Here is a 27983-nt window from a genome sequence, read left to right on the forward strand (position 1 = left end):
TTGCCCAGGTTTAGTGGACAGTGAGAATGAAGGAAAATGAAAAACCCCAGGAAGACAGATATGGTGAGAGGCAGAGGAGAATGATTCAGTACAATTTCTTTATTATTATTAAAACACCCTGTTCTTATAGCAAGAGTCTGCATTGTATTTGTGTTTTGGTCACCCTTTACTTTCTTTTGAAAACATTATTTTTTTACAGGCACAATCCCTGATTCTCTTTTTCTTTCTAACTGTTGATAAAAGCAATGAAATGTATAGAGTTCTTCAGTGCCATTGCTGAAAAGTCAAAGTTGGGTTAGGGAAAAGAGTCTTATTGGTAAGTAAACAACTTACAAAGATGAAAGGAGACAGAAGAGCTTTATTTAAGTTCTCTAAATAGAAGTTCAAAGTTAAGGAAAAATCACTTTAATTCCACCAATAAAAAAATTACAAACAAGTAGCCATGTATTCTACACTAGAGGAACATGAGTGTTTAAGCACAAGCAAGGTGAATAAGAAAAGTTTTCATTTCCCTCGGCGAGGAACATCTTCTCCTTTGTCCTCAGCATCAGTTTTACCTGCCCCAAGTCAGTGCATCACAAGCTTTTCTGTTAGAATACTCCTTAAGATGCAGGGCAGCAAGCAATCCTCCAATTGCTTCAGGGTATGATCTTGTTTTACTTTTTAAATTACTACTATTTTAAGATTGCAATAGTTTTGGTGGTCCAGGTGGTTTTTGGTTACACAGATAAATTCTTTAGTGGTGAATTTTGAGATTTTAGTGCACCCATCACTGGAGCAGTGTCCCAATATGTAGTCTTTTATCCCTCACCCCGCTCTCAGGCTTCCCCTTGCAAGTCCCCATAGTCCATTATATCACTCTCTATGTCTTTGCATCCTCATCCCTTAGCTCACACTTATAAGTGAGAACATATGGTATTTCACTTTCCATTCCCGAGTTACTTCACTTAGAATAATGGCCTCCAGCTCCATTCAAGTTGCTGCAAAAGACATCATTTCATTCTGTTCTAGGATGTGTTCTAATACCAGTTGCTATCAGCAAACTATTTTTTGAAGGATCAAGCTTTATATGAATAATTCATACAAATTCAGCATTCTATTCCATGATATAGATCTTGTTTTAGTACAAAATATCTCTACCAAAATACCTGAGTAAAACTGATACTTAAAAGAGATTACTGTATCCACCTATGACTTTTCCTACACAGCCCTGGGAGTAAGACAATCCCAGTTGAGAAGCACAGTCTCAACTGGGATTAACCAGTTAGGTGATTGCCAGTTACATTAAATGATAGCCTATTGGAATATCTGACATCATCTCTATTCAACACTCCAGCATCCAAAGTTAAATATGACGGAGAACCACACACATAAAAGAAACCTGCTCACAACTGACAGATTTGTTTGCAATTTACTTCTGCTTTAACCTCTAAAAAATGATGCTAAGAGGCAATGAGCTTATCTAAAAGTGATTAGCAATAACAAAAAAAGTGAAGCAAAATTGACCTCATAAACCACAAAGCCCAGAGCTTAATCGCCTACATTTCTCTTCCTGCAATCCACTAACTAGCTAGCCTGACTGACACATTTATCTTCCCACGTTTCTCAAACTTTTACCATTTTCAAAAAGTCTCTCTATTTACTTTTTGTAGCCCACTGTCACTAGCAAAGTGCTCCTTATCTCTTAGCTACAATGCTATGAAATGTCAGTCTGCTACATAAAAAGACCAAAGTAATCAACTAAGTCCCCTCACACACTTTCTTTCCCCCATTTTCCTATGCTTCCTTTCCACATGCACTGGAGCCATTGAGTGTGCAATATTTTACTCAAGGAGTCTGAGAAAGTGTTAATACTAACAAAGAAACCATACCAAAATGACACACTATCTAGAAAAAACCTTTAAAATACCCTAACAAGAGCAAGAGATCCCTCTACTTTACATAACCCCTTCACTCTTTATCTTCATGCTTAAAAGAAAAATCACACTTCATGTCAGAAACACAACTTTGAAAGACAAGCGTTAAAAATGAGTCTGCACCTGTACTCTTGCCCCGTCACTTTATATTGCAATTAGCTGTGTATATGTCTGGATCCTCTGCTAAATGGTGAGAACCTGGAGGGCAGGAGTCACATGGGACTCATCTTTGCATCTCCAGTCTCTGGCTCAATGATGTCCGTTCAAATGTCCATTCTTGACTATTAACTGGACTGATGTTTCTTTCTCATTTCTAATTTGACTCCAAGATCTCCTTGTTTTGACTATGCTCATATGCTTTCATCACTGAAATAAATTCGAGTAGCTTGGTTTGGGGGGCAGGAGTTTGCAAAACCAGCGACAGTAATTACTGCTAAGGGGTAATGGGGGAAGACATCAAGTTTAAGAGGCCAATTGCAAAGCCTACTATATGGCCATTAGAATGAGAATGTAAACATATTACTGATAAGGCACAGAATTAGATTGGTTGGAAGAAAACCTGGGTCCCATTTCAGATGAGATAAGATATGAGAAGTTTTACAAAAATATTTCAGGTACTTAGAGCACTATACGTATTAGTTATTACTGTCATATCAGTGCATTCTGAATACATCCTTGTCTTTGAAAATTCCTTAACTTTACTTCTTGTTTATTTCCCCATACCATGATATTCTAGGATTAATGACAGTGTTTGTAAAGTGTTTTGAAATCCCTGAAGTGTTATAATCAACCCAAGTACCATTTTATTTATGCAAACTGTGTCTACGCAGCGAGTCCACTTAAATACCTAGGATTGGGAACTGCTGTCTCATAAGGCTTAATAAATAATTCCCTCTGGCTCTAAAAGCAAGTACTTTTTCAATGACAATGGGAGGGAAAGCAAAGGAATTGCTTTATGGCATCTGTTGTGTAACGTTCTTCTAATGGCACATCTCGATAAATGCATGAGAGTCCTTGGAGAGTTACAGCACACAGTAAAGAGAGAGTGGTAAAAATCCCAGTATTTCTGAAAAGGAAGGCAAGACAAATTAAAGTTAGCAAGTCCCCACAGTTTACATCAATAAAAATCAACAAACTAACCTCTACTTTACACATAATGGCAGCTTCCTAGGGTCTCTATTGGTGAGGCAAAAATTAAACGCAATATTGAAATGGGAGCAGTGAGGCGGTGGTATACAAGGAAAGGGGAGGGGAAATAACACTCTACAATTCAGAACCCAGGAGATAAGATAAGATATGCATGTGTGAACTGCCTGGACCAATCTAAACCAAAATAGCAATGTTAAACACATTATATGCTTGGTGTGATGCATATATTCAGATATTTAATGGAAGTGAAGGATTAATGCAGCTCACTCAAGTTAGGTGACTTAAAAAAGTAACACAGCTAATAAGTAGCAGAATAAGATTATACCTAAGCCACAGACCTCCAAGCCCAGTGAACTCTGCACCCTGTGCCTGATACCTTTCATGTGTTAGAGACAGACTTTGACTTCTAAAACCAAGAACCAAGGATGTTCAGTGGGAAGGACTGGTATACATAGGTAGCGAAGTCTGAAAGTCTGCAAGTGAGAACTTGACTCTGCCAATGGCTTTCTGTAGGACCCAAGACAGGGTTTTTAAAACTCTTTCCTGCCTAATAGTCACTTCACAATATTTAAAAGTAAATGAAATAATCTACACAAAACGCTTTAATATTCCAGTAAAAATACTATATGAGTAATCCCAAATGCCATCATTTAACTCATCTAAATTAATCAGAAGAAAGGAAAGCTGCTCCCTTTATATACTTAATTCAACTTGCCCTTAAATGGAGGAATTCCCCAAAACACTCCTTAATGCCACATATTTGATGGAAATATTAACTCTCAAACTCGTATTTTATAACCCTTTGTCTCACTGCATTTGAATAGGCTGTAAAGGCATTCTCAAAACCAACTGTTTTATTAGAATTTTGCGTACTTCTAGAGCAGTCTGGAAGTACTCGATAGTGAAAATTATAGGAAAGGAATCAATTATTTACCTCCAGGTCATCATTGGGGATAGCTCTTCTCCACTTTGTGTTCCATCTGATGTGTTCATAGGCATTGACTACAACTTCAATTGCTTTAGGACAAGAATGGCAGGCCTGTATCACCTGCAGAGGAAGCACAGAGTTTCATTAGCTTGATGCACATATATGGTTCATTCTTTTTGCTCACAGAGACATCAAGAGTTCACAGACCAGTGGGCATGGTAGCATGTTCCTGTAATCCCAGCTACTTGGGAGACTGAGGCAGGAGGATTGCTTGAGCCTAAGAGTTCAAAGCTATCTTGGGCATCATAGCAAGACCCTATCTGTAAGAATAAAAAAACAAAAAACAAAAAACAAAAAAAACCCAGAACCCACAGACTAATTAAGCTCCCTGTATTGCTAAAATGATTTTAAGAAGTCTCATGCCTTTAAGTATTCCAGTACACTGCCACCATGGCAGATAGGCAGATTAATAAAAATCAGATCAATTTCTTTCACCTTCCACGAGCAAGTGAAAAAGAGTCACTAACAAAGAAGATGAGAACCGAAGAATTACTTTGCCTTTGTACATAACTGAAGCAATTTTGAGACAGACTGGACACAGAATACGTTTCCAGCTGCCTGGGAAACTCTTCCAGCTCTACAGAACATTTTATCAAAAAATTCTATGTTAATCAATCAACTTAGATTCGCTGGTGACCATGAGGTAAAGTAAACTACAGAGTAACATGCAAGTTGAGCCTCGTTATCTTCCCAGTTGAATACCTGCAGAGGACTGGTGTCATGTACTAAACCACACTTATTGGTGTTTTACCTTTCATCAACAAATAAAAGACGACATGAAATTCAGTTCGCTCTTAGCACACTCTGCTTAACAGTTTATTGACCAACCAAAAATACTCGAAAGCTGAGTCAAAGTGGCCAGAATTTCCTTCAGGAGACAGAAAGATTTAAGTTTAACATTTAGATCAAACTAGATGGATGTTTATACACTTAACCAACTTTTGGTGTGGCCAGGAAAAGGCACTCCTGAGTCCTAGTTTAATCATCTTTCTTTCCATTGCCACCAGACAAGCAGCTCCAGCCACAGACCTGCTCTTCTAAATTTTCTCATCATGAGTTTCATATCAGTCCCATTTTTCCCTTGAAACTTTGGAAAACATAAATCAACTTCTCCAAGGGGTCCTCCTAAAGCCCCTTTCACTTCATGTTAGGTGAGGAGGAAGCCCATCCTTCACCATTAGAAGAGAGGCATGCCTCTGCACTTAAACAACTTTCTCCAAAGACATTTCTTCCTAATTTCCCAGACCATCTCAACCTCAACTTATTATTGTTGAGCAAAAGATCATAAAACCGACTTTCCTTCCATAGGGAAATGTGATGCTTGACAACCTTCCTCATAGGTGGTCTAGCATTGCCTTTTTCAGTGTAGGGTGGTAAAGACCTAATGTCTTGGGATCGCAGATAAAACACAGACAGAAAGGCTATGATCTTAATACCCAACTAAGTAAGAGTGTGTGCATGTGTGTGTGTGTGTGAGTGTGTCTGTGTGTGTTGACAGTAAAGAGGCCAACCTGGATGGAGTCAGGGAAGGGCTAAAGGTCAGAGCTGGTAAGATGAAGCCAGCTGGCAGCACACCTGGAAGCCAGTCTGAAGAGCTTGGGATTGACTTGACAGAGAACAAGAGGCTATTATACACTCTTAACAAGAAGAGGTGATATTCAACCTATCCATTCTTTAGGAAGCCTTTATTGAGCACAGGTGTAGTACTATGACAGTAATTCTGGGACATTTATGACCTGTTTTTTGTCTTTAAGGAGTTTACAACCTAGTTGAAGAGAAAAGACACAAATAATTTCAAAGAGTTAGAGAGCAATATAAGTCAGTAAGCAATAAAAGACTTACTTAAAGATCATCAAGTGCTGCTTGAGCACCATCAGCAACGCACAGAGGAGAAGACCAGTGCATCAAGGGCAGAGAGTGGAGGGGAGGCTGATGGGAAGTACACCAACCGGCTCCTAGGCTGGCGTCAGCGCTAGTGCTGGGAAGGAAGGGTGGCTGAAGCTGAGAGAAGGAACAAGTCTAGGGCTTAATATTAATCAGATAGGAGGAGGAAAGAATACAACTTGGAAGCCAGAGATATAGGACAAACAGAGTTGCCACTGATTGACAGAAATGAGGAACATACTAATCTGGGATGGACAGATAATGAGGAGAAGGATAGTTTTGTTTTTTTGTTTTGTTTTTGTTTTTGTTTTGAGGCAGAATTTTACTCTTTTAGCCCAGGGTGGAGTGCAATGGCACAATCTTGGCTCACTGCAACCTCCACCTCCTGGGTTCAAGCAATTCTCCTTCCTCACCTCCCAAGTAGCTGGAATTACAGATCATGCCACCACTCCCGACTAATTTTTGCATTTTTAGCAGAGACGAGGTTTCACCATGTTAGTCAGGCTGGTGTTGAACTCCTGACCTCCAGTAATCTGCCCGCCTAGGCATCCCAAAGTGCTGGGATTACAGGCGTGAGCCACCGCACCCAGCCATTCATATCAGCCAAAAATGTACACAATAGCGGCTCCCATGAGAAGGCTAATATATAGTTATTATGTGTCAACAAAGTATGTGCTGGCTAAAGCCATGAAGTTCAGCGACACTCTAAATGGGTATAAATGGAAAAGATAGAGGATCATTACCTACAGCTTCAGAAATCCTAGTAGGCATGAGAGAGGAAGAAAGGAAAATAACAGCTACCATTTTTTGAGGACTTACTATGTGCAAGAGACTGTGCTAAATCTTCATATACTTTAACTTGCTTAACCATTCAACAATCCTATGAGATTGGTCCTATAATCATCCCCATTTCGGAGATTGAAGGCCAAAGGCTGAGAAAATTTAACCTCTGGGTCTTTTAGCTAGGAAATGGTAGAGTCAGGATTTAAACTCAAGTCTGCATGACTCCAAAGTCAAAAGAAAACCAGACACGTCAGAGTAAAAGACACCAAATGAAGAAAGCATTCAAAGTGAGGTTATCACGGGGGTCGTGAAGATCAAGAGATGAAGACAGATTAAATACTAGCAGATTGAATTAGAAGGTTAAGTCACTGGGAGTTGAGTGGACTGAAACAGGTAGGGAACAGATTATGGGGGATAAATAAAGGATAAACGAAAAGTTGTAGCTAGGGCTGGCCTGTCCTCATCTTTAAGACCCTTGGTGTCATAGCATGCAGAGTATTAGAGGCCCAATAAATAATTTTCCCTTCTTAGTGTAGGACCCATTAAAAAATGAAATGAAGATGACAATCAGAGATCAGAATATCATCTTTATTACTGATAAAATAGATTACATATGTTTAGTTAGGGGCCATACACAGATTCTAACACTCTGCCCCTAAACTGAATTTATGCCCCCCAAATTGCAGGCCTCTCCCTGCCAGACCGAGTTTATTATTGGAAGCTTGCCACATGAATGAACAAAGAATTCAAAGATCCTCTAGACCCAAGGTTAAGCAAGCTAACTCAACTCCGCCTCCCAACTCATCAATCTGTTAAGTGAAGTGAGAAGGTTGGGGACAGAGATTAGTGGGGGTTTTATTTTAGTAGCATTTTCCTCATGAAAACATGAGACAAAGGAAACATGAGACAGCAGACTGGTGTGGACCCCAAAGGGAGAAACCACAGCCTCCTTTTGGCCTTCCCAGCCCAGAAAACAGAAGATGCTCAGTAAGCTTCACCTTCATGAGTCTCTGGCGTCTCTATTCTCCCTTCATGGAGGAACAATTAGACAAAAAGAAAAAAAGCTATTTCTACTGTGGTGACTACTGGAGAGAGATTTAGATACCTCACCTCATCATCCAACCCCAAAATCATGGATTAATACATAATCTATTAAAAAAGAGATTCAAGGTAAGTCTCCCTGCCTCTCTTCTCATCCAAACATCATCTGTAAGTCACTTCAGCATAAACATTCTCAAGCCACTTGCACTCTTATATATTGATATATATGTGTTCAGAAAGGTACTTAATGATCAAAGAGAACTGCCTAGCTTCATACACAGCATTGTTCAATGGCAGAAATCATCCTCACCTCCCCCAAACCCTCATGTTACCTTTCCTCCTGTAGAAAAATGTCTTTCTTGCCCTACAAGAAAACCCAATCTTGGCTCCCTGGGGTGTCACTTTCTTCTGAATTATGCTGGGAGGAAAAAAAAAAATCAAACGTCCTTTTGTACCCTGGAAAGCAATCGCAGACCCTATAGTTCTTTTTTCTCCCGCTTATGTAATTTACACATTGGCTTTCAGTGAAATACACCCTCTACAAATTTGCTTTGTGTTTGGAAGAAAGCATCTTCAGCTCTGACCTTGTTCCTTGTAAATAAGGAAACTGAATTCCCCATCCACACAAGAATGAATCACTTTATCTTCTGGATAAATGAGTCAGTCACTTACTTGTCATAAAGATGACTTTCTCTTTGGAAAGTCAGACTGTGGAGTAGTTGTTCTAAATCACTTTGAAGCATCTACATAGTAAATTGAATAGTTTTTCTTTGCTTTTCCTTTGGAAGGGGTCCAGCTCTCCTACACAGTCTGTTGAGTAGCAACGAAAATGTTTGTTTGTAATACCAGCCATCTACCAGTAGCCAACTCTTACCTTAATCTCTTTAGCATACAGCCAAACTAAAGGAACTCAAAGGAACAAAATAACTGAATAAGAAAATGCTAACCATGGACAAAGTTGATTGGAACACACAATTGTATGCCTACTTTACAGGCTGGTGGAGCCATCAAGAAAAGCCAGCAGGGGAGATGCCTATGCTGGACCAAGAGCACATGTTGAGAGGAGGAGAAAAGGAAACACCAGGGTTGAATGCCACTACTGGAGTCCACAGCAAGTTTCAGAATACAACTCAACATTTAGTCTCTGGGCAGGGACTCACACACATACTGTCGCTCCTGGTTGGGAAGATTGCTACAGTAAACCAGGCCCAGGAGCACCAATTCTCCTGCTCAACACATGTGTAAGAATAATAATAGTCATATCCATCATTTGTTTAATGGTTACCATGCCCATGGCACCGTGCTAACCACTTCTCAAATACTATCTCATTTAATTCTCGAAACAACCTTACAAGAAGGCTATTACTAATCATGGATAAAGTGATAGAGTATGTTTCTCTGGCACCTTCATGCCCTGTGTCCCTGTCCATCCTTTTCCCTGGAAGGAAAGTAGTCTTTGAACGACAATATGCAGAAAATCATGCTTTGTGAAGTGAGCTGTATTACAGAGGTAGATGTTTTTGTCTTCTAGAGGTAACATCACGAAGAATGACCAGCCCTTAGCAAGATGTAAGTAAGAAAAAAAGATGGAAGTAAACAAAGATAGAGATGTTTATAGATGCAGGATAAGACTGAAGGGAGGAACTGGGAAAGAGACTCTGCAAGGACTGAAAGAAGTCCAAGAGAAAGAGGAAAGAAATGTTTGGCACCATCCTCTGGGCTTTGAGCATATTTGTGATGTGCTATGAGTAGGAATAACTTCCTTCTGGGGAAGGATTCAGTCTGCATATTATCGCCAAGGCATAAATTCAGCGTATACTCATTCAACAGGGGAAGAAACTGGGACCCAGAAACTTTCAGCAGTTTATTTAGTCACACTCTTAGGTAAGTGACAGAAATCAAGTTTGACCCCAAAGTCTGTGCTTCTCACCACCCTCACTATTTCCGCTGTGAGTCTAAGCTACCCTCATCTCTCATCTAAATTATTACAACTTTGCTGGCCCCCACTCAGAGTTATTCTCTTAAAGGCAGTCTAAAGGATCATTTTAGAATATAAATCAGATTTTTATTTTTCCCAACTCAAAATCTTTCAGTGACTTCCTCTCCCATGCGGAGTAAAACACCAAGAACATTCCCACAGCTTACAAGGCCACATATATGGTCTGCAGACAACCCACATATATACCTCTTGGATTTATCTTCCCCTTGCTCACTCCACTTCAGCCACTGTGGCTTCCTTGCTCTCCTTCAAACATGCTTAGCCCTCTCCTACCTCAGGACCCTCTCACCTGCTTTTCCTTAGGCCTGGAATGCTCTCCACACCTCCCCATCAGGTGTTTGCATGGCTTGTTCCTCCACATCCTTATTTTTTCTAATCAACTTAAAGTAGCACACAAAATCTGGCATTCTCTCTCTTTTTTTTTTTTTTTACCCTGATTTTTCTCCAAGTACCTAACATATCAGAGTATATTTATTTGGTTTTGTTTTGTTTGTTTTCTGTCTCCCACTAGAAAGTATCTTTCATGAAGGCCTTTGGTTCATTGCTCTACCTCCAGCAAATAAAACAGTGCTCGACACTTTGGAGGTGTCTAGTAAATATTTGTTAAATAAACAAATGAGTGAATTTGACACTTACTCTGTGTGACTTGATGAAAATATATTAAGACTATTAGCTTTAGCTTAATCGCCTTTTAAATGTGAATAATGCCAGTGCCTACCTCAGAGTCAATTATAAAAATAAAACGAAATAATCTGTATAAAACCTATTTAGAGCTCAACACAGGACAGTTATGGTAACATTCTTCTTACTCTATTCCTCGTCTTAATCATTTATAGTTCTCTAAGAAAGTTTTGTAAAAATTCATGACATTCTGGGTTTTACATACAATTTAAAAAAAAGAATTAGTTAATCTTCCATCAACATCCTGATAACCAAGAGAAAATTCCTTACTGAGATCACAGGAATTGCTGAATCCATCAAATCTTCATTTGAAAGTTCTCTGGTTTGTCCATCTGGAATTTGTCCTGACTGAATGAACTACCCTTAAATTCTCTAGTAGAACTTTTCTTCTAACTGAGCCTCACACTGCAGGACTTCAGACGAGTCCCTGACATTTTACCCAGGTAAGAAGTAGAACTTAAGCTGTGAATTCAGAAAAACATCTGTTAATTTGCTTTCTGTGGCCTACTTAGTCAGCTGTTGTATACTTCAAACTCTTCTTCTTGTTAGTTAAATTTTTAGAGTAAGGGAGAATCCTAAGTATAGTACTATTTGATTTATTTTCAGATAAAATGCATTTTGGCCTCCAAATTACCAGCAAAAAAACTATGCAAAATTCGCTCTCTTCCATATTTCTGTAGCACTCATTATTCTTCTACCTTATCATTTATCACAGCCTATTAAAATTACCCCTTTATCTGTTTGTCTCATCTGCTAGATTCTAAGCTTCTTGAGGATAGGTCCCATGTCTTAGTCATATCAATACTGTTAGCAACTGGTCCCTACGAGTCTGTTTGAGATTACGACTGTTATTAAGAAAAACTGTGCAGTGTGATATCATAAGAATAGATGCTGGAACCAAAATATCTAAGGTTGAATCCTGGCACTGGCACTGTGGAAGCTCAGGTAATCCACTTAACTGTGCCTCAGTTTCCTCCTCTGTAGAATAGGGGCAATAATAATATATACCTTGTATGATTATTGTAAGAATTAAGAGATACAAAATTCTTGTAACAGTGTGTTTATTTATTATATATAATAAATATAATTTTTAGTACTTAATAAATGTCAGCTTTCATTAAACTGGAAAATCGGGTGGCCCTTTCATGGCTACAAGCTAATTTCAAAGCAGACTGAGTCATCTTTAGATCAGTCATTCTGTTTAAAAGATGGCAAATGTATGCCTGTCTAACACTATTCACCTTTCTGGCAGACTTACCTCAGTCCCCCAGGAAGCCACCAGTGCATTGGTGTTCACACAAGGTATAAAAAATTATTTGCTACTCTTGTTCTCATTCTAGCTGTCACACCCAATTTCAAGCAAACCTAGACTAGGATGAGATGAGGAGACAGCTAGGATTAGGTATGTAATGGAAGGTCAAAGAGGATCAGAAGTAGTTAGCCCAGGACTCAAGCCTCAAACAAGCTTCAGTTACTTGGAGATTTCAGACAGGGCCGCCATTTGAATCTCCCTCAACCTCCTGACCACTGGGCAGAGCCTCACCTTGTGGAACTGGGGAGGGTATATTCGGGCGGCACCATGGTTCAACAGGAGCTGGTAACAGATTTCAGGCTGGGCAGCAGGGCGCACGGAGGTGACCTTCAGCACGTACTGGATGGCAGCACAGCCGTTGATATCCATGAGATTGGCTTCGGCGCCAGCTTCCAGCATCATGTGCATGAGCACGTGGTCACAGTTCCAGGCTGCCTTGTGGAGGGGAGATTTAAAGTCGTCATCCCGGGCATTGACTTCGGCTTTGTAGTCAAGCAGCATGCGGCAGACCAGGTGGTGCTCTGTGCTGTACTCCTGCTCCTTAAAGCGGAGGGCCCAGTAGGCGGCGATGGCCAGGGGGGTCTCCATGTGGGCATTCACACTGTCCACTATGGCCCCGTGTTCCACGTAAAAGGCCACCAGCTCTGAAAGGCCGAAGTGGGCAGCCGTGTGCAAGGGCGTCTCCTCATCTTGGTTGTTGGTCTTCATGTTCACATTCGCCCCTATAAAGGGAAATTGAGGAAGACAATTATTTAAACGGGTTTTGTCATTATTCCTAAGGTTCATTAAATAAGACTTTTCTCACTGTTTCTCTTTTAACTTCTGACTGCCATATAGTATCCCCAGCCCTCAACCCCTTTGTCCCCAGGCTCCCTTCCTGGGCCTGGTGGAAGCCATTCCCTTGAAGCAACATTGCCATCTCCTGGACAACCAGCAAAGGTACCCATGGGAGGAGAAGGAAGGATTTGTGCCAGAATGCTGGAGCCTTGCTGAATTTTGCTTCTTACTCCCAGGTGGACTTGGAAAAACCAAGAGATTTCTATAACTAAGTCGTTTTTATCAATATAACAATGATATTTGCTAATATCATTAAAAGTAAATGTTATATCACAAACTTTGACTCTTTAAAAATCAACCGTTTTGAATATTCCACAAAATAATACTTTTCTTCTCTTTCATAGCAGATGAACCTAAAAGTTTGATGCAAGTAAACTTCAGTGGTATGGAAATTTCCTATCCCTTTGACTGAAATTACAGTATTAGGGCTGCCCAAGTCTGTGAGGCTTTCTTGGAACACAGTACCACCACCACCAAATATGCATGTGCATGCACACACACACATACACACACACACGACTTTAGTCCCCAAACTAGCCTAAAGGTTCTACTTTTCATCAAAAGGTGTAGAAGCTGGTATAGTAGAAATACTCACTGAAAGACAGAAAATGATTCAGAGACTGTAAAATGTTTGATTTATGGTTGACAAAGGATGTTAGAAATATGAACTTTTTGTGCTTGGAAAACTCCTTAGAATTACTTAATCCAACCCACTTATTTAACGGACTACAAAACTTAAGTGAATTTTGTTTTTCTAATTCGAAATGTTAAGTGTGAGAGCGGTCAACTCAAGAAGCTGAAATTTTCCTTCTCTGCCTAATTTAATGAGGTGAACCAAATGACCTCTAGGGGGCCAACTCTAATTAATCAACTCTCCTGGAATTTTTTATAGCTACTTCAAGTCTGTAGAGACTTATTATTATTATTATTATTATTACTATTACTATGCTAGTAACTAGTATTTATTAAACTCTTAACCATGTGCAACATTCTGGGCTAAATGCTTTTCATATACTGCTTCATTGAATCTTCCAAGTAATCCTTTGCAGTAGGTGCAGTTTTTATCCTAATTTGACAGATGAAGAAATTTGTACTCAGAGAGTTTAATAATTGGCCAAAAGTACAACCAGCTAGTTGTCACAGGTGCAACTAGCTGGGGTCAGTGTCACAGGTGGTAAAGTAATTTACCAAGACAGTTCTAGGTAAAGAAAGGCAGTTTTATTAGAGAAGTATGAAAATACATTGCAAGGTTGCAACCGGCAGCACAGCAGAGAAGAGACTGGGTAGAGGCACGGTGCAACTGCAGCGAAGTTTTATAGGGTTGTGCTGGAGGGAGCTGCTGTGCTGAAGGAGGTCATTGTGCCCACAGAACAAGGTCATTGTGCCAGGAAGAAGTCATTGTGATTTCCCATTTCTCAGAACAATTGTTCATTGTTCTTCCCCACCTGGGGCTCTCGCCCACCAGGGACCCCTTCCTCGTTGTTGAACCAAGGTTTGAAAACAGATAGCCTGGCTTGGAAATTCCTTATCACTGTTCTATTTTACCTCATATTACTTTTCTGAAGGAAAATTTTTCTGTAGTTTACTCTCTTTTACTGTATGAAAACCAGAAAGTAGTAAAAAGATAACATTACATTTTGTTAGCTTTAAAAAAATCCGTTCACCATGTATTGTTCCTTTATGCCCTTATTTATGGCATCTGCTGATCATATGGAACATATTTGAGAAAGCCAAAACTCCTACAAGCATGCTCAATATCCTATACAAAATCAGTCCCCAAGGAAGGTACCCAAGAGTACATTGCTCTGTAAACTCTGAGACTGTATTCGTAACTTGTAGAAGGCAGAACTGTAACCAAAGATGGTGTTTCATGAAGCCATCTGTGTTTATCAGTATTCTGCCCTAGAGAAGTTATGGGTCAGGTCTTATTTCAGGTCAGCTCATCTTTGCTCTAGAGTGAAATGGAATGAATGAGAATGTCTTCCCAGAAGCCATGTGCAGGGTCACTTCAGACGCTGGAGAATTTCCAGTAAGGAAGAGAATCAAAGGGTCAGGATGAAATTCTTACAGGCCATCTTGGAACAAACCATATCCTTTACTTTTTAATGCAGTTGGACATTTACAATTGATCTTTGACCTGTTGGTACAACTAGATGTGCTACATGGTTTCCTTTTCTGAATAGGAGTTCCTTATTTTTATACTTGAATTATGTCGCCAGTGTAACTTTTCCAGGAAATATACAAAGTACAATGATTTGACTACTTTTTTATTTTAGATTTTGTGATTTATTCAATAAATTAGAGATCAGAAACATAAATTCCTGGGAGCTTTGAATATATTTTTAATGTGAAAATACAATGTATTAGTTTCCAAGAGCTGCCCTAACAAAATACCACACACTGGGTACTTAAAACAACAGAAATTTATTCTCCTACACCTCTGGAGACTAGAAGTCCAAAATTAAAGTGTCTAGTGTCGGTTTCTTCCAAATACTTTGAAGGAGAATCTGCCTCAGAGCTCTCTCCTACCTTCTGTTGATGGCTGGCAGTCCTTGGCTTGTAGACCTATCACTCTAGTCTCTGCCTTCACCGTCACATGGCATTCTCTCTGTGTCTCTGTGTTGTAGGAAAATCCGGGTTCCTGTCACATGACCAGGTTAATTTGGCATGCAGACACTTTGAAGGATGAGTGGTTACAGACTTTATTCAACAAAAAGGAAAAAGACTCTCAGCAAAGTGAGAGGGGTTCCTGTTAACAGGCCCCATCTCACAGACTGAATCCCAGGTTACCACCCAGGAACAGGAGAGGCCAGGCTGCTCTCCACTGCAAACGGCAGGAACTTCCATAGCTCCATCCCATTCTCCCAGTGTGCAGGTTGGTTGGAGGGTCTCTGGGGACCCCATTATACTTGGCTGTCTCATTTGTGTCTCCACATGGTCATCTTCTTATAAGAACACCAGTCATACTGCAATAAGGAAAAACCTTACTCTACCATGATTTTAACATAACTTAATTACACCTGCAGCAACCCTATTTCCAAATAAATTCACATGCTGAGGTATTGGAGATTAGAACTTGAACGTATCTTTGTGTGTGTGTGTTTTGGGGAGTGGCACACAATTTGACCGATGACACATAACATACATTACACAGTATATAAAAATAAGTATGCACAGTTTTTTAAAATTATTATAAAGCCATCACCATCTAATTACATCCTTGGTCAAGAAATCAGACACTCTTAGACCCAGAAAATCCTTCCATTTTTCAATTTTTGAATTTTGAATAAATGGAATCATAAACACAAATTCTTTTGCTTCTTTCACTCAACATTGTATTGGTGAAAACAATGTACCTTGTGAGGTTTAGTTCTCATTTGTTCATTTTATTATATCTGTCTTTTAGCAAAATTTATCCATTCAACTGGAGGTGGGCATTACCCGTGTCAGGCTATCCCAAGCACTGATGCCATGGGCATTCTTGCACATTCTTGTACTCTGGTGCTCACGTGCAGGGGTTTCTCTGGGCTCTACATCTATGAGTGGAATTGCTGGGTCACTGCGTATGCATATCTTCAACTTCATTAAGTACTGTCAGATAAGCAGTTGTACCAGCTTACACTCTGATAAGCCATGCATGAGGGTTTCTCATTGTACTACAACCTTATCAACATTGGTATTTTCCGTCTATTTAATTTTAGCCAATTTGTTCGTTGTAGAGTGATATCTCATTTCATCTGAATGGTTTCCCTAATTACCAATGAAGTTAGACATGTTAATATTTTTACTGACCAACAGTGCTTTTATGTTACTCTTAGAAGCACTTCCATGTTATCGTATAGACATTTTAAACATAATATAAAATAACTACATACTCCTTAGAGTAAGTTTACCCCACTGTGTTGATTTTTTCCAAACTTTTGATCTTAAAATTAATGCTACAATTAATAATTTTGTATGTGGTTTTAGGATTATTTCCTTGGAATAAATTCCCCAAAATAGAATTATTAAGCTGAAACATTTGAACTATGTTAAGGGTCTTTATTAATAACTACCAAAAGTTACATTTTTATCTCTCTCTGTGATGCATAAGACTACTTACTTCACTAACCAGTATATTACACATTTAAAGAGAAATTCTTGCTAGTTTGGTAGCAAAAATAAAGTCTTATTTTTTTGAAATCCAAATTCATTTGACTATTAGAGTTTAGACACTTTATCTGTAATTATTAACTAGTGGTATTTCTTTTTTAGTTAATTGTCCAAATTTAGTTCTCACATCTTTATTAGTTGAAATTGTTCTGCTTTCTTTGCACTTTTATGAGCTCTTCATCAAGATATAAGCTTATGCTCTCATAATTGCTATAAACATTGTAACCAGTTTGATTTTTCCTAAATACAGTGATGTTAACTTTCGATTGTCAAGTTTTCCCTTGCCTTTTCCTTTGTACCAGAATGTCCTACTCCTTTCATAAGTTGCATAACAATCTCAATTAATTATAATCTAGTTTTTATAAATGTTAAAAAAATGTTTAGCGTTTGATTCGCCTGGATTTTATTTTGGTGTACATATCAATTTAGGAAGAATTGCCATTCTTACAGTAGGGAGTCCTTCCATGCAGACATACTTTCTCTAAAAAGTTTTCTTTACATTTCTATAAACTATACCCTATAAAATTTGCAGCAGTTTTCATTCTAGATGGGCAGAGTACATTGTTTCTTGGGGAGATAAAGTGACTTTTAATGGGAGAAGTTCCTTCATGAATCTTTTAATTTTTGCAAGAGGGTCTCCAGAACTAGTCTAGAATGATAGCAAATGAGACAGATAAAAATTTAAATTTTCTCTGCATGATAAAGAAGAAGGAATTTTCAGATTTCATCTGTAGGCAAAAGAAACACTGGTTTGTGTGCACTGAGAATGGGATGAAGAGCAGAGACAGGATAAGAATTTCAGCAGAGAAAATGGAGACCTCTTCCGGTCCTGATGGTCTTGATTCCTTGAAGAGCCTTTGTGTGGTACTAAATGGGAGGACCAACTCAGATAAGTGCTTCCCAACCCTTCCAGACACTTCCTATGCTGCAGTGCATGCCATAGAAAGCAACATCTACCTTCACACATAATCTTTTAAAAATAAATATAATGCCCTGGCTAACATGTAGAGGTAAACTCATGATTGTTACAAATAGAATAAATAAACTATAGTGATGTAGTGTGAAATTCAATATGTTAATATTTAGGAAAGATTATCCTAAGTGAGATAATGAAATATGATTTGCTCGAACCCATGCATAGAATCCAAACAGCTACATATTCAAACTGATAGAGGTGTTTTATATTGTAATTCAAACACCACGAGCATCATTGCCATCATGAATGGTATTCTAAAATAAGAAAAATTATTGGTAAAGTTCTGAATAAATCAAAGTTCAGCCTCACCTTGATTTATACCATAGCTGCATTTCTAGAAACCTCTATAGTTATTTAAAAATTCAAAATTATTTTGTGTTTATATATAAAAGAGAGAAGTCTGCTGTGTTACTGCATCTAAATATCTATGATTACATCAGCACTAAATCTAAGTCTTTAATGAATTATGAAATAGTCAAACACAGGGAAAATTCCAGAAAATATTGACACCTGTATACCATACCCATATTTGACTGAATTTTATTATTGCCATATTTGCTGTAGTTCTCTTTTGTCCTGTGAATTTTACAGAAAGCCCTAGCCCTTTTCTTTCTTCTCTCCTCCCATGTTTTTTTTCCTCCACAGAGATTACTACTGTTCTAAAACTGATGCTTGTCATTGCTTGGTAAATTTTTGTTCTTTTTACTATTTGTATGTGTATCCATTTAAAAAATATACTATTATTTTGTGTTTTAAAAAACTACATACATTGTGTCTCACTTTTGCAACCAGTTTTTATCCATCACAATATAATCACAATATATCTTTGAATAGAGAACTGATTTTTTTTTTTTTATTTCAACTGCTGAACAGAATTCCCTTGTATAAACCATAGTTTAGCTATTCCTTTACGAAGGTAAAGTTGTTTTAGCTTTTTCCCAATAATAAGTATCTTTCAAATTGTGCAGTAGTTACTTGAGAGGAAGAAATAGAATTACCGGGAAGCAATGTATGAACATTTTCAACCATATTAAATTATATTCATCAGTGTATATATCAATCTGTATGTCCATCAGTAGAGTTTAAAGGTTCAAAATCATTTTCAACATTTGATACTCTCAAACTTCTTAGTGTTTGCCAATTAAATGGTATTTTGATTTAATTTGCATTCTCCTGATTACCAGTAAAGTATATTCTTATATGTATACAGGCCACAGAATCTCACTTGTAAGAATTGTCTCTTCATAGCTTCTGCCCATTTTTCGTTGGGTTGTGCTTTTCTTATTTATTTTTCATAATAAAGGTCATATTCAAAAAGGAAACATTTCTTTATGTATTGAAAACATAATCAGAATATATAAAGATCTACTATGAAGGAAATGATAAAATTTTTATTGAAGGCAAAAGACAATAAATGGAAAGTTTTACTAAGTTCATAAATAGAAAGACTCATTATTGTAAAGATGGCAATTCTTTCAGAATTAGTCTATAAATTCAATGCAATTTGAACATTTTTCCCCACAAAATTTGCAGGGTAAAGAGCAAAAACAACATACCAATTTTGGGAAAGTGAAGTAAAAAGAATGAGAAAGAAATTTTTTTTTAATTAAAAAAGAATAAGATGGAAAGAAAAGACAGTGAATAAGGGTACTTACCCCACCAAATATTAAAGCAAACTAATTAAAATACTGTGGTGCTGATGCATAAAGAGAAAACTGGACCAATGAAATAGAATGTAAAGCCTAGAAACAGACCTACCTACAGAAAACATTTGTAATGACAGGTGTGGCAGTGGATAAATAATGGACTATTAATATAGGTATTGGAATCAAAGACAATCAAAGTTGTAAAAGCACAGATTTCATCTCTAGTGTGTGTGGATGGGAATGGGGGGTGGGGAGTGGGAGTGCGTGTTTAATTTCAGATAAATTAAAAGTAAATGAAAAGCTAAATAATAAGCTTCTAAGATAAAGATATAGAAGTAGGGATTGGAAAAGAATGAGCAATACTCTGTATTCAGTCACTATGTTTCCAGAATACCCTCTCAGCTTATTTACTTTTGATGGGTGCATTTTAAGCCAAGTCTTCTATTAGATCTGAAACAACAGAGCATTATTTTTTTTTTTATTCTTCCACCAGTTGAGCTTGTTTGAATACTTTCCAATAAACCTGAGTTTGTAGACAGAGTGTTAATTGTTTTCATTTTGTTCAGTCTCTTAGCTGGCTGGAAGAGGTGGAGAGATCAGCCGAACAACTGTTAATGATATATTTTGTTTCTGCTCCCTTTGTCCATAACTTCCTTAAAGATCCTGCAGTGCAGTACCCACCACCGTGTCAGAGGCACATGTGCCCCTGTTGGGGGACATTCTCAAAATTCAGAATTCAAATTATTCCTTAACTCAGGGCTATAACATGTTATTGAATATAATGCCCCAGCACTGAAATTTAATATTTTATTAAAGGTTTTTCTGGGTTTAGATGTTTTCATTAATTTTACCAAAACTGAACCTACCCATTTCATCTCTAAACAAAGGCATGTTTCTTAGATGAAGGTTTTTTTTCTTCTACTCTGTTTCGATACATTGTTCATATTCAAAAAGAAAACACTTCTTTATGTATTGAAAACTATAAAACCATTTTTGCTTAAAATATTCACCACCCACCAATTATCAAGTAAGTTATAGTCAATGAAAAAAAAATCCCCTCTCACAATTTTTAACTCCAGTCCTCAAATGCATGACTTCAAACTTAATAAATCACTAATGCCTGCCTTTTTAACATCACCTTAAAAAATTACACTTTTCTTAGAAAAGGGATTAAGACAAATCAGAAAGACCATGGAGAAAATATTATCATGGTTTATTAGTAAGGATTTGAGAAGGAATTTGGTTCCATTTACTATAACTTCAGGTAGAAGTTCAGAATGCTTATTAGTTGTTTATTTTATGTGAGATGTTTGATCCTTGTTGGTTTACACTTGTTCTCATCACCTTGATCTGCACCTGCCTCAGTACAAAACCCTGCTGGGCTGGTATAGGCTTCTGTGCAAATAAAGAACAGCACATTTGTCCTGCGTTCTTTTATGAAAATATTAATTGTGTCTGCTATTTTTTGAGCACTCACCAAGAGTTTTACATATATCATCTTGCTTATTTTTCATAGCACAAATTATTTAGAAACATCTATTGTTCAAAGGTTAGATCCCTTTTATTCTATTCAGGACTTTTCATTTTCTGTGTGTTCTGGAATTATTTCTCAAGTCTGCTTCTTTTTCAAGGATGCAATTTTGTACAGTGTCGAGTATGTTATGAACTGTCACCAAAGCATATTTTCAGTTGGCTGCTTTGTTCTAGTTTCAATTTTGCCCTTTCAGTCTACATTCTATGGCAAATATATTCTGTTGTGTCTTCCATAGTCTTGTCTCAAATGAAATCTTAAATGAAATACTATTTTCCTTAAGTTCTCATTTATCTAATACTCACATTCTCTAGAGTCTGGGGTTGAGAACTACCTTCTTCTAGAGCAACAGGAGCCATTAATTCCTCACCTGTGCACCTCATTCTTTAAGATTTATGTCATCCAGTGAAATTACCCTTTATTTCTTCTTATCTATAATCTTACAAACTCCCAGTGACTCTCCCATTTTCCCTGAAGGCATAGGTATCTGGCTCAAGTCTTCCTTTTATCTCTGTCCTGACGTCACCCTCAGAAACCTTTATGGATGCCCATTCAACACACTTGCACTCACAATTCTAAACCTTCTGGGGCAAACTGTATGGCAATGATAAAAAATCTCATTGGTCATTCCTGCAGTGGACTTCCTGTTAAAGATTTGTACATCATCTTGTTGGACTCAGTTTGAGTTAGTGGTTCCAGTTGCCCAGTTTCATCTCTATCTTACCCTTATTTAGATATCTAGGTCATTCGACTCTTTCTTGAGTGCCAGTATAGTTTATTTTTTTCCCTTAGGTTAGGATTTAACCAGAATAACCTTAATTATGCTGTTGTAAAGACACTCATATTTCAGTGGCTTAGAGCAACAGAGGTTTATTTCTCGCTGTCACATAGTGCACTGCAGTTCCAAGGGGCAATTCAGAATCAAGGCCCTCCATTTGACTTCTCAGGGCTCCGAGCTGCCTCGGTCTTATGGCTTCACCATCTCTACCTGAGGCTTGCCCCACTGTCACAATGCCATGGGGAGAAGAAGGCTTTAAAAATCCCTCATGGACTTTTCATTGTCTAAGCCTGGAAGCCACTCTCATTTCTTTTGTTCACATGTCATTAGCTAGAAGAGACATATGCCTGCTGAACTTCAAGGGGACTAGAAAATGTGGTCTTCCATGAACCTGGAGTGGAAGATAACTAGATATTGGTGATAGTTATTTCTACCATAGCTGAATTGAGTTTCTGTGGGTTTTGGTAAAACAAACAAAAAATGCTGACTAATTCAGCATCTTTACCTTCTCTTTATATTTTAGGGTAAGTGAGATCTCTCCTCCAATTTAAGACCAACACCTTCCTCTTTGCAATGGATCATACACCCAGCAGTACAATGTTGCTCTACAAGTAACTTATCTGTATTATTTACCCAACATCTCCACTTACATGGACTCTTTGCCCTCATTTTCTAAGCATACTTAAGCTTTTGCAACTCTTTTCTCCCGTTTAGCTAACCTCCAATTTCTTTCTGTTGCTTTTTGTTTGAAATCCTGGAAAGGACAGTCTCTGTTTTCTGCATCCACTGTCTCACCATCCATACACTCCTCAGTCCAACAAACCCTGCCTCTGTCCCCACATTCCACTGGAACTGTTCAGACGAAGATCACTAGTGGCGTGTAATTGATTATCTATATTTTTCAACCTTCCAGTTACCACACTTCTCTACTACATCTAATGGTATTGATGACTCATTTCTTGAAATTCTCTTCTGTTTTTTTTTTTTTTTTTTTCAGTTTTCTTGGGTGTGCTTTCTTCTCCCTCTCTGAAAACAAAATCCGAGATGATTTTTCTGTTATTTCTTTCTTCCCACTCCCTAAATTTTTGCTTCACTTTGGGTGTCATCATTTGCTCCTTGCACTTCCTATTATGCACAACTTCCTTGAGCAATCAAAACTACAATTTTCTCTTTATCTGTGAAGACAGCTCCCCAAATTATATCATCATATATATAAGAAAAGACTTGTGTCTAGAATACATAAAGAGCTATTAAAACTAGACCTGGCATGGTAGCTCACATCTGTAGTCCCAGCATTTGGGGAGTCTGAGGCAGGAGGATCGCCTGAGCCCAGTAATTTGAGGTTAGAGTGAGCTATGATGGCTCCACTGCACCTCAGCCTGGGCAACAGTGAGAACCTGTCTCCAACAATAACAACAAAAAATAGAACTATTACAACTCAATAGAAAAAGCCAAATAACCCAATTTAAAAATGGACAAAGTATATAAACAGACATTTCTACAAGAACAAACCACGCAAATGATCATTAACACAGGGATAGGAAACACCTTCATTCTGGACATGGAAAGCTTGAGAGGATAACTAAACGTCCAGTGGAGACAGATTATATACAGTTGGATAGATGAGTCTGGAGTTCAGAGCAGAGGCTCAAGCCAGAGATACCAAGCTGGTGAACACCATTTGATGACATTTGAAGTCATAGGAGCAGATGGGATCACACAGGCTTGAGTTCAGATGGAGAAAAGGGCCTCTTAGACTGAGCCTAGGACATGCAAACATTTAAACATAGAAAAGAGTAACGGATCCGGCAAATAAGACTGAACAAACACCACTGAAGGAATAGGAAAACAGCTCGGCTTTATAAATGCTTATTAAACCAAACTATTTGACACTTGGTCTGTTCTCATAACGAGTTTCTTCTTCTTTAACAGCTACTTGTATTTTTTAAGCCATATTGAAAACAGGAAGCAAATATCACAAACTATTTCCCCTGTCTCCTGAAGCAAATCTTTTTCATATCAAAGCTTACTGCCAACTCCTCAGAATATTGCTTCTCATCCTTTGGGAGACACATTTTTTTCATTGAACCCATGTTTATTTATCATTTTGTTTATTTTTAATTTACTCAACCTTAAAGAAAAGATCTCTTTCTAGACGTGCTGTTGGAGAATAACCAAGATGCAGACACTGAGCTCAGTCACCCTGCATTTATTTTATTTTTTATCTTTTTAATTCCAAAAAACTATTGATTAAAATTTTGCAAAGTAACCATAGATAAGACTGAATAACTCAGACTTTGGAATATGTACCATTACTATATTATTTTGCACTAATCTGTTGAGCTCATGAAATCAGACCATATATTATCATTGGAGAGATGTTTTCACTGAAGGAAATTAATGCTGCTATTATCATTCAACTGAAAAAGAGGTTAATCCTGAGGAAGATTGATTGTTTTCAGAGGGTACAAGTTTGGATAAAGTGATAAGGACTTCTTCCCCCACTCAGGGACAAAATTCTGTCTGTTCTGGACTCAAAGGCAAGAGGAGGCCTGGACCAGCCCTAGGGGTAGAGGTGAATGGCCCTGGCTCATGGAGGTGGACTGGAGTGAAACAGGGAGATGATATGGCATGAAGGAGAGTGGTACCAATGGGGCATTGGGTTATCAGAAGCCACTTGTATGAGAAGGAATTCGTCAAGCAACAGTGAGCCTACATTTTTGAGTGGCAGTAACAGCAGCAAAAGCAAGGGTGATGATGCCCATCTCTGGAGCAGCCAGCATCTTTGATAACAAGAAAGGAGTCCTTTAGTCCAGGGGGAATACCAGGGTTTATTCTACAACCAGTGCCTTACATAAAGAGCAACTGCAGCCAGGCACAGTGGCTCATGCCTGTAGTCCCAGCATTTTGGGAGGCCAAGGTTGGGGGGGTCACAAGGTCAAGAGATTGATATCATCCTGTCCAACACGGTGAAACCCCATCTCTACAAAAAATACAAAAATTAGCTGGGCTTGGTGGCACATGCCTATAGTCCCAGCTACTCAGAAGGCTGAGGCAGAAGAATTGCTTGAACACAGGATGCGGAGGTTGCAGTGAGCCGAGATCACACCACTGCACTCCAGCCTGGTGACAGAATGAGACTCTGTCGAAAGGAAGAAAGAAAGAGAGAAAGAAAGAAAGAAAGAGAGAGAGAGAAAGGAAGGAAGGAAGGAAGGAAGGAAGGAAGGAAGGAAGGAAGGAAGGAAGGAAGGAAGGAAGGAAGAGAAAAAAGAAAGGAAGAACAATTACTTGGACAGCGGTTGCCTCTGCTGGGAATTCATATCAGGAAGGAGTACCTTGAAGAAACAACATTCCTTGCTAACACAGTATGTGGAGGACCACAGCTGTTAAACACAGGGGTACCTAGGTGTGATACCGTCTACTTCACCAGCTGGTGAAACTAGGGCTATGGCTATATAAAGGTTTAAGAACAGCCCCTTAGGTGAATGGAAGAGGGAAGTTTTTTTTTCTCCAGCTCCCTTTGCATTTCTGCCTTTATTTCAGTCCATCGTCTCCTTAGGTCTCATAGAGGCCAAGTCCCCTTCACACTTTGGATGGAATTAAGCAAAAGCCTTCACAATTTTTGTCTGTTTCTTGCAGAAAGACCATTTCAGAATTATCTTCCCCTGCATAGTCAGGGTAAGGCTCCCTCTTTGCTGGGCCGGAATATTTTCGTGGACTCCAGGTTGCGCTTCTTTGTACCGTCTTCATCACTGAGAAATGGGTAAGACAGGCAGTGACTAATCATCTGAGAGTGTCTCTTTGAATACCTGACAGGTTGCATGCCTGTCAGAATGATGAATTTAAGGGGAGGGAGAATTTGTGTACCCTGAAGCCAGACACTGAACCTGTCAGTCAACCTCTTCCTCTAACTCTTGGGGGCGTTGTCTGTCCATTTTGTTTAAGAGGGACATCCAAATTAATTCCCTTTTATGATGTAATGAATAGAAATTTCACCATTCTTTGGTTTATACTTTGTTCATATATTTAGTTTACATAGCTATTGCTAAAGGGCTTTGTTTGGTAAGTTTTTCTGTATTTTTATAGATGATTTAATAGTAGGCAAGAAGCGGTGTATTAGAGGTGTATATGGTCTGTGCTAATCTAGAAGGATTGTACTGTGGCAAAGTGATAGTATCGGTGAGACAGTAATTCAAGTAATCAACAAAGGAAGCCCAGACTGAGTGGAGAAAGAAATGAAATTAAGAGAGGGTGAGAGACCTGTATACAAAAAGGGGCAAGGAACTGGAGTCATGAAGACATTAAAGAATTGGTGCGGTGTAACTGAGAGAGAATGATGGAAAGATAAGAAGAGAAAATACTGGAGCGACATAAAAGGGCCAAGGATGAGATCATGTGAGTGGACAGCTGACCTGGAGTGAAATGCAGGTTGTTAGAATTGTGGAGGTCCAGGAGTTGTGAGGGTGATTTTGGACTGGTAATTTATGTCAGCATCAAAATCCTTTGTGGATGATGGCAGAATTAAAGAAATGAACCAGAACTGAGAGACAGATGACCAAGTCCTCAAAAGGAAGTCACTTACATTATAGCAGATAGTAATGCCTAGGATGCCTAGGGTGCCTAGGATGGGTAGGTGAGAGTCCTAGCTTCTTATTGCTTCTGTCACAAGTTACCACAAACTGGGCAGCTGAAAACAACACAAATTGATTATTTATAGTTATGCAGGTCAGAAGTCTGACACAAGTCTCAGTGGATGTAATGGTTAATTTTATGTATCAACTTGACTGGGCCATGCTGCTTAGCTATTTGGTCAAACAATATTCTGGATGTTTCTGTGATGCTGTTTTTCTGGATGAGATTCACATGTAAATCAGCAAAGTTTGAGTTAAAAACAGATTGTTCTCCTTAATGTGGGTGGGCCTCATCCACTCAGTTGAAAGTCTTAGTAGAACAAAGACTGACCTCTCATAAGCAAGGAAGGGCTCTGGCAACAGACTGTATCTCTTTCCTAGCTCTCCAGCCTACTGGTCTTCTCTTCAGATTTCAGACTTGTACCTTCACACTGCGTGAGCCAATTCCTTAAAATAAATCATTCCCTCTCTGAACATACACACACACACACACACACACACACACATACATACACATACATTCTATTGGCTTGATTTCTTAAAAAAAAAAAAAAAAAACTCTGACAGTGGGCTAAGATCGAGGTCAAACAGAATATATAGAGGAGTCTATTTCCTCACCTTTTCCAGCTTCTAGAGGCTTCCCACATTTCGTGACCATGATCTCCTTCCTCCTTCTTCAAAGCTAACAATGGTGGGTAGAATCCCTTACACATCCTATCTCTCTGACCCTCCTTCTATAGTCACATTTCCTCTAACTATAGCCAAAAAAGGTCCTCTGATTTTAAAGAGACAGGACCAACATGGATAATCCAAGATAATCTCCCCATCTCAAAGTTATTAATTTAATCACATCCGCAAAGTGCTTTTTTGCCATATAAAGTAACATATAATCACAGGCCCCAGGGATACGGACTTAGACATCTTTGGGGGTCATTTTTTCTGCCTAACACAATGATAGAATCTGCCCTCAGAAGAGGAGCTGGAAAGAAGACTGATGTACACAGGGCTAAATGGAGTTCTTGCTGCACCAAATATGAGTTCCCCTTCTAGCTACAGGCCCTAATTTCATTCTTCTAAGCCAGCATTACCCAAAGTGTGCTTTGTGGCATATTAGTATTGCAAGATGCATTAAAAACAAAAGCGCTGTGGTTAAATAAATGTGTAGATTCTATGTACCTTTGTATCTTTACAATTCACATTAGCATATGAAGGATTCTGAGAAGTTTATGATGAGGAAGTCTGTCCCGTTTAACATGGGTTTTCCAGGACTTATTTTTCCAGGGAATTCTCTTTTTGAAACACCTATTAACAGCTCCAGAATCATTGTTTAATACAGTGGACTTTGGGAAATGCATTTCTAGACAACACAAAGATACTTTCACAGGTCCAGGGATGGGGGAAAAGAGCCTTACATAATCCGTAAAGCCTTGCTGGAGTTCCCTAGAATCAACTTGAATTATCCATAGCCCCATTTAGTAGGTGAGGGATAAGATTCAAAGAAGTTAAATTTTGCCCTCATGAGTGGAAGAGTCAAAGTCTGAACCCAGTGTGTCTTACTCCAGAACCTTCAGTTTTAAGCACTGTACTTGAGTTCCTTTTTTCATATTAAGCCATGTCCAAGCCTCCTAACCAGCCCTTGGTTGAACACCACCCCTTGTCTAATAGGCTACAGCATGGAA

At 38.6% G+C, this 27983-nt stretch overlaps 1 protein-coding gene across 1 annotated transcript in view; it reads right to left on the reverse strand.

Annotated features, from left to right (window-relative positions):
• Positions 1-340: 340 nt before the first annotated feature.
• ASB4 (ankyrin repeat and SOCS box containing 4) overlaps positions 341-27983 on the reverse strand; it is a 53131-nt gene continuing 25488 nt past the window's right edge. Inside the window, exons 3-5 of the mRNA XM_025380118.1 lie at positions 11985-12475; positions 4000-4113; positions 341-2982 (exon numbers count right to left, since the gene is read on the reverse strand). Of these exons, the coding sequence (XP_025235903.1) occupies positions 2794-2982; positions 4000-4113; positions 11985-12475 (794 nt within the window). The 3' untranslated portion in view covers positions 341-2793. The remainder of the gene's footprint in view (positions 2983-3999; positions 4114-11984; positions 12476-27983) is intronic.

Source organism: Theropithecus gelada, chromosome 3 (genome assembly GCF_003255815.1).
Source record: "Theropithecus gelada isolate Dixy chromosome 3, Tgel_1.0, whole genome shotgun sequence".
NCBI classification, from domain to species: Eukaryota; Metazoa; Chordata; class Mammalia; order Primates; family Cercopithecidae; genus Theropithecus; species Theropithecus gelada.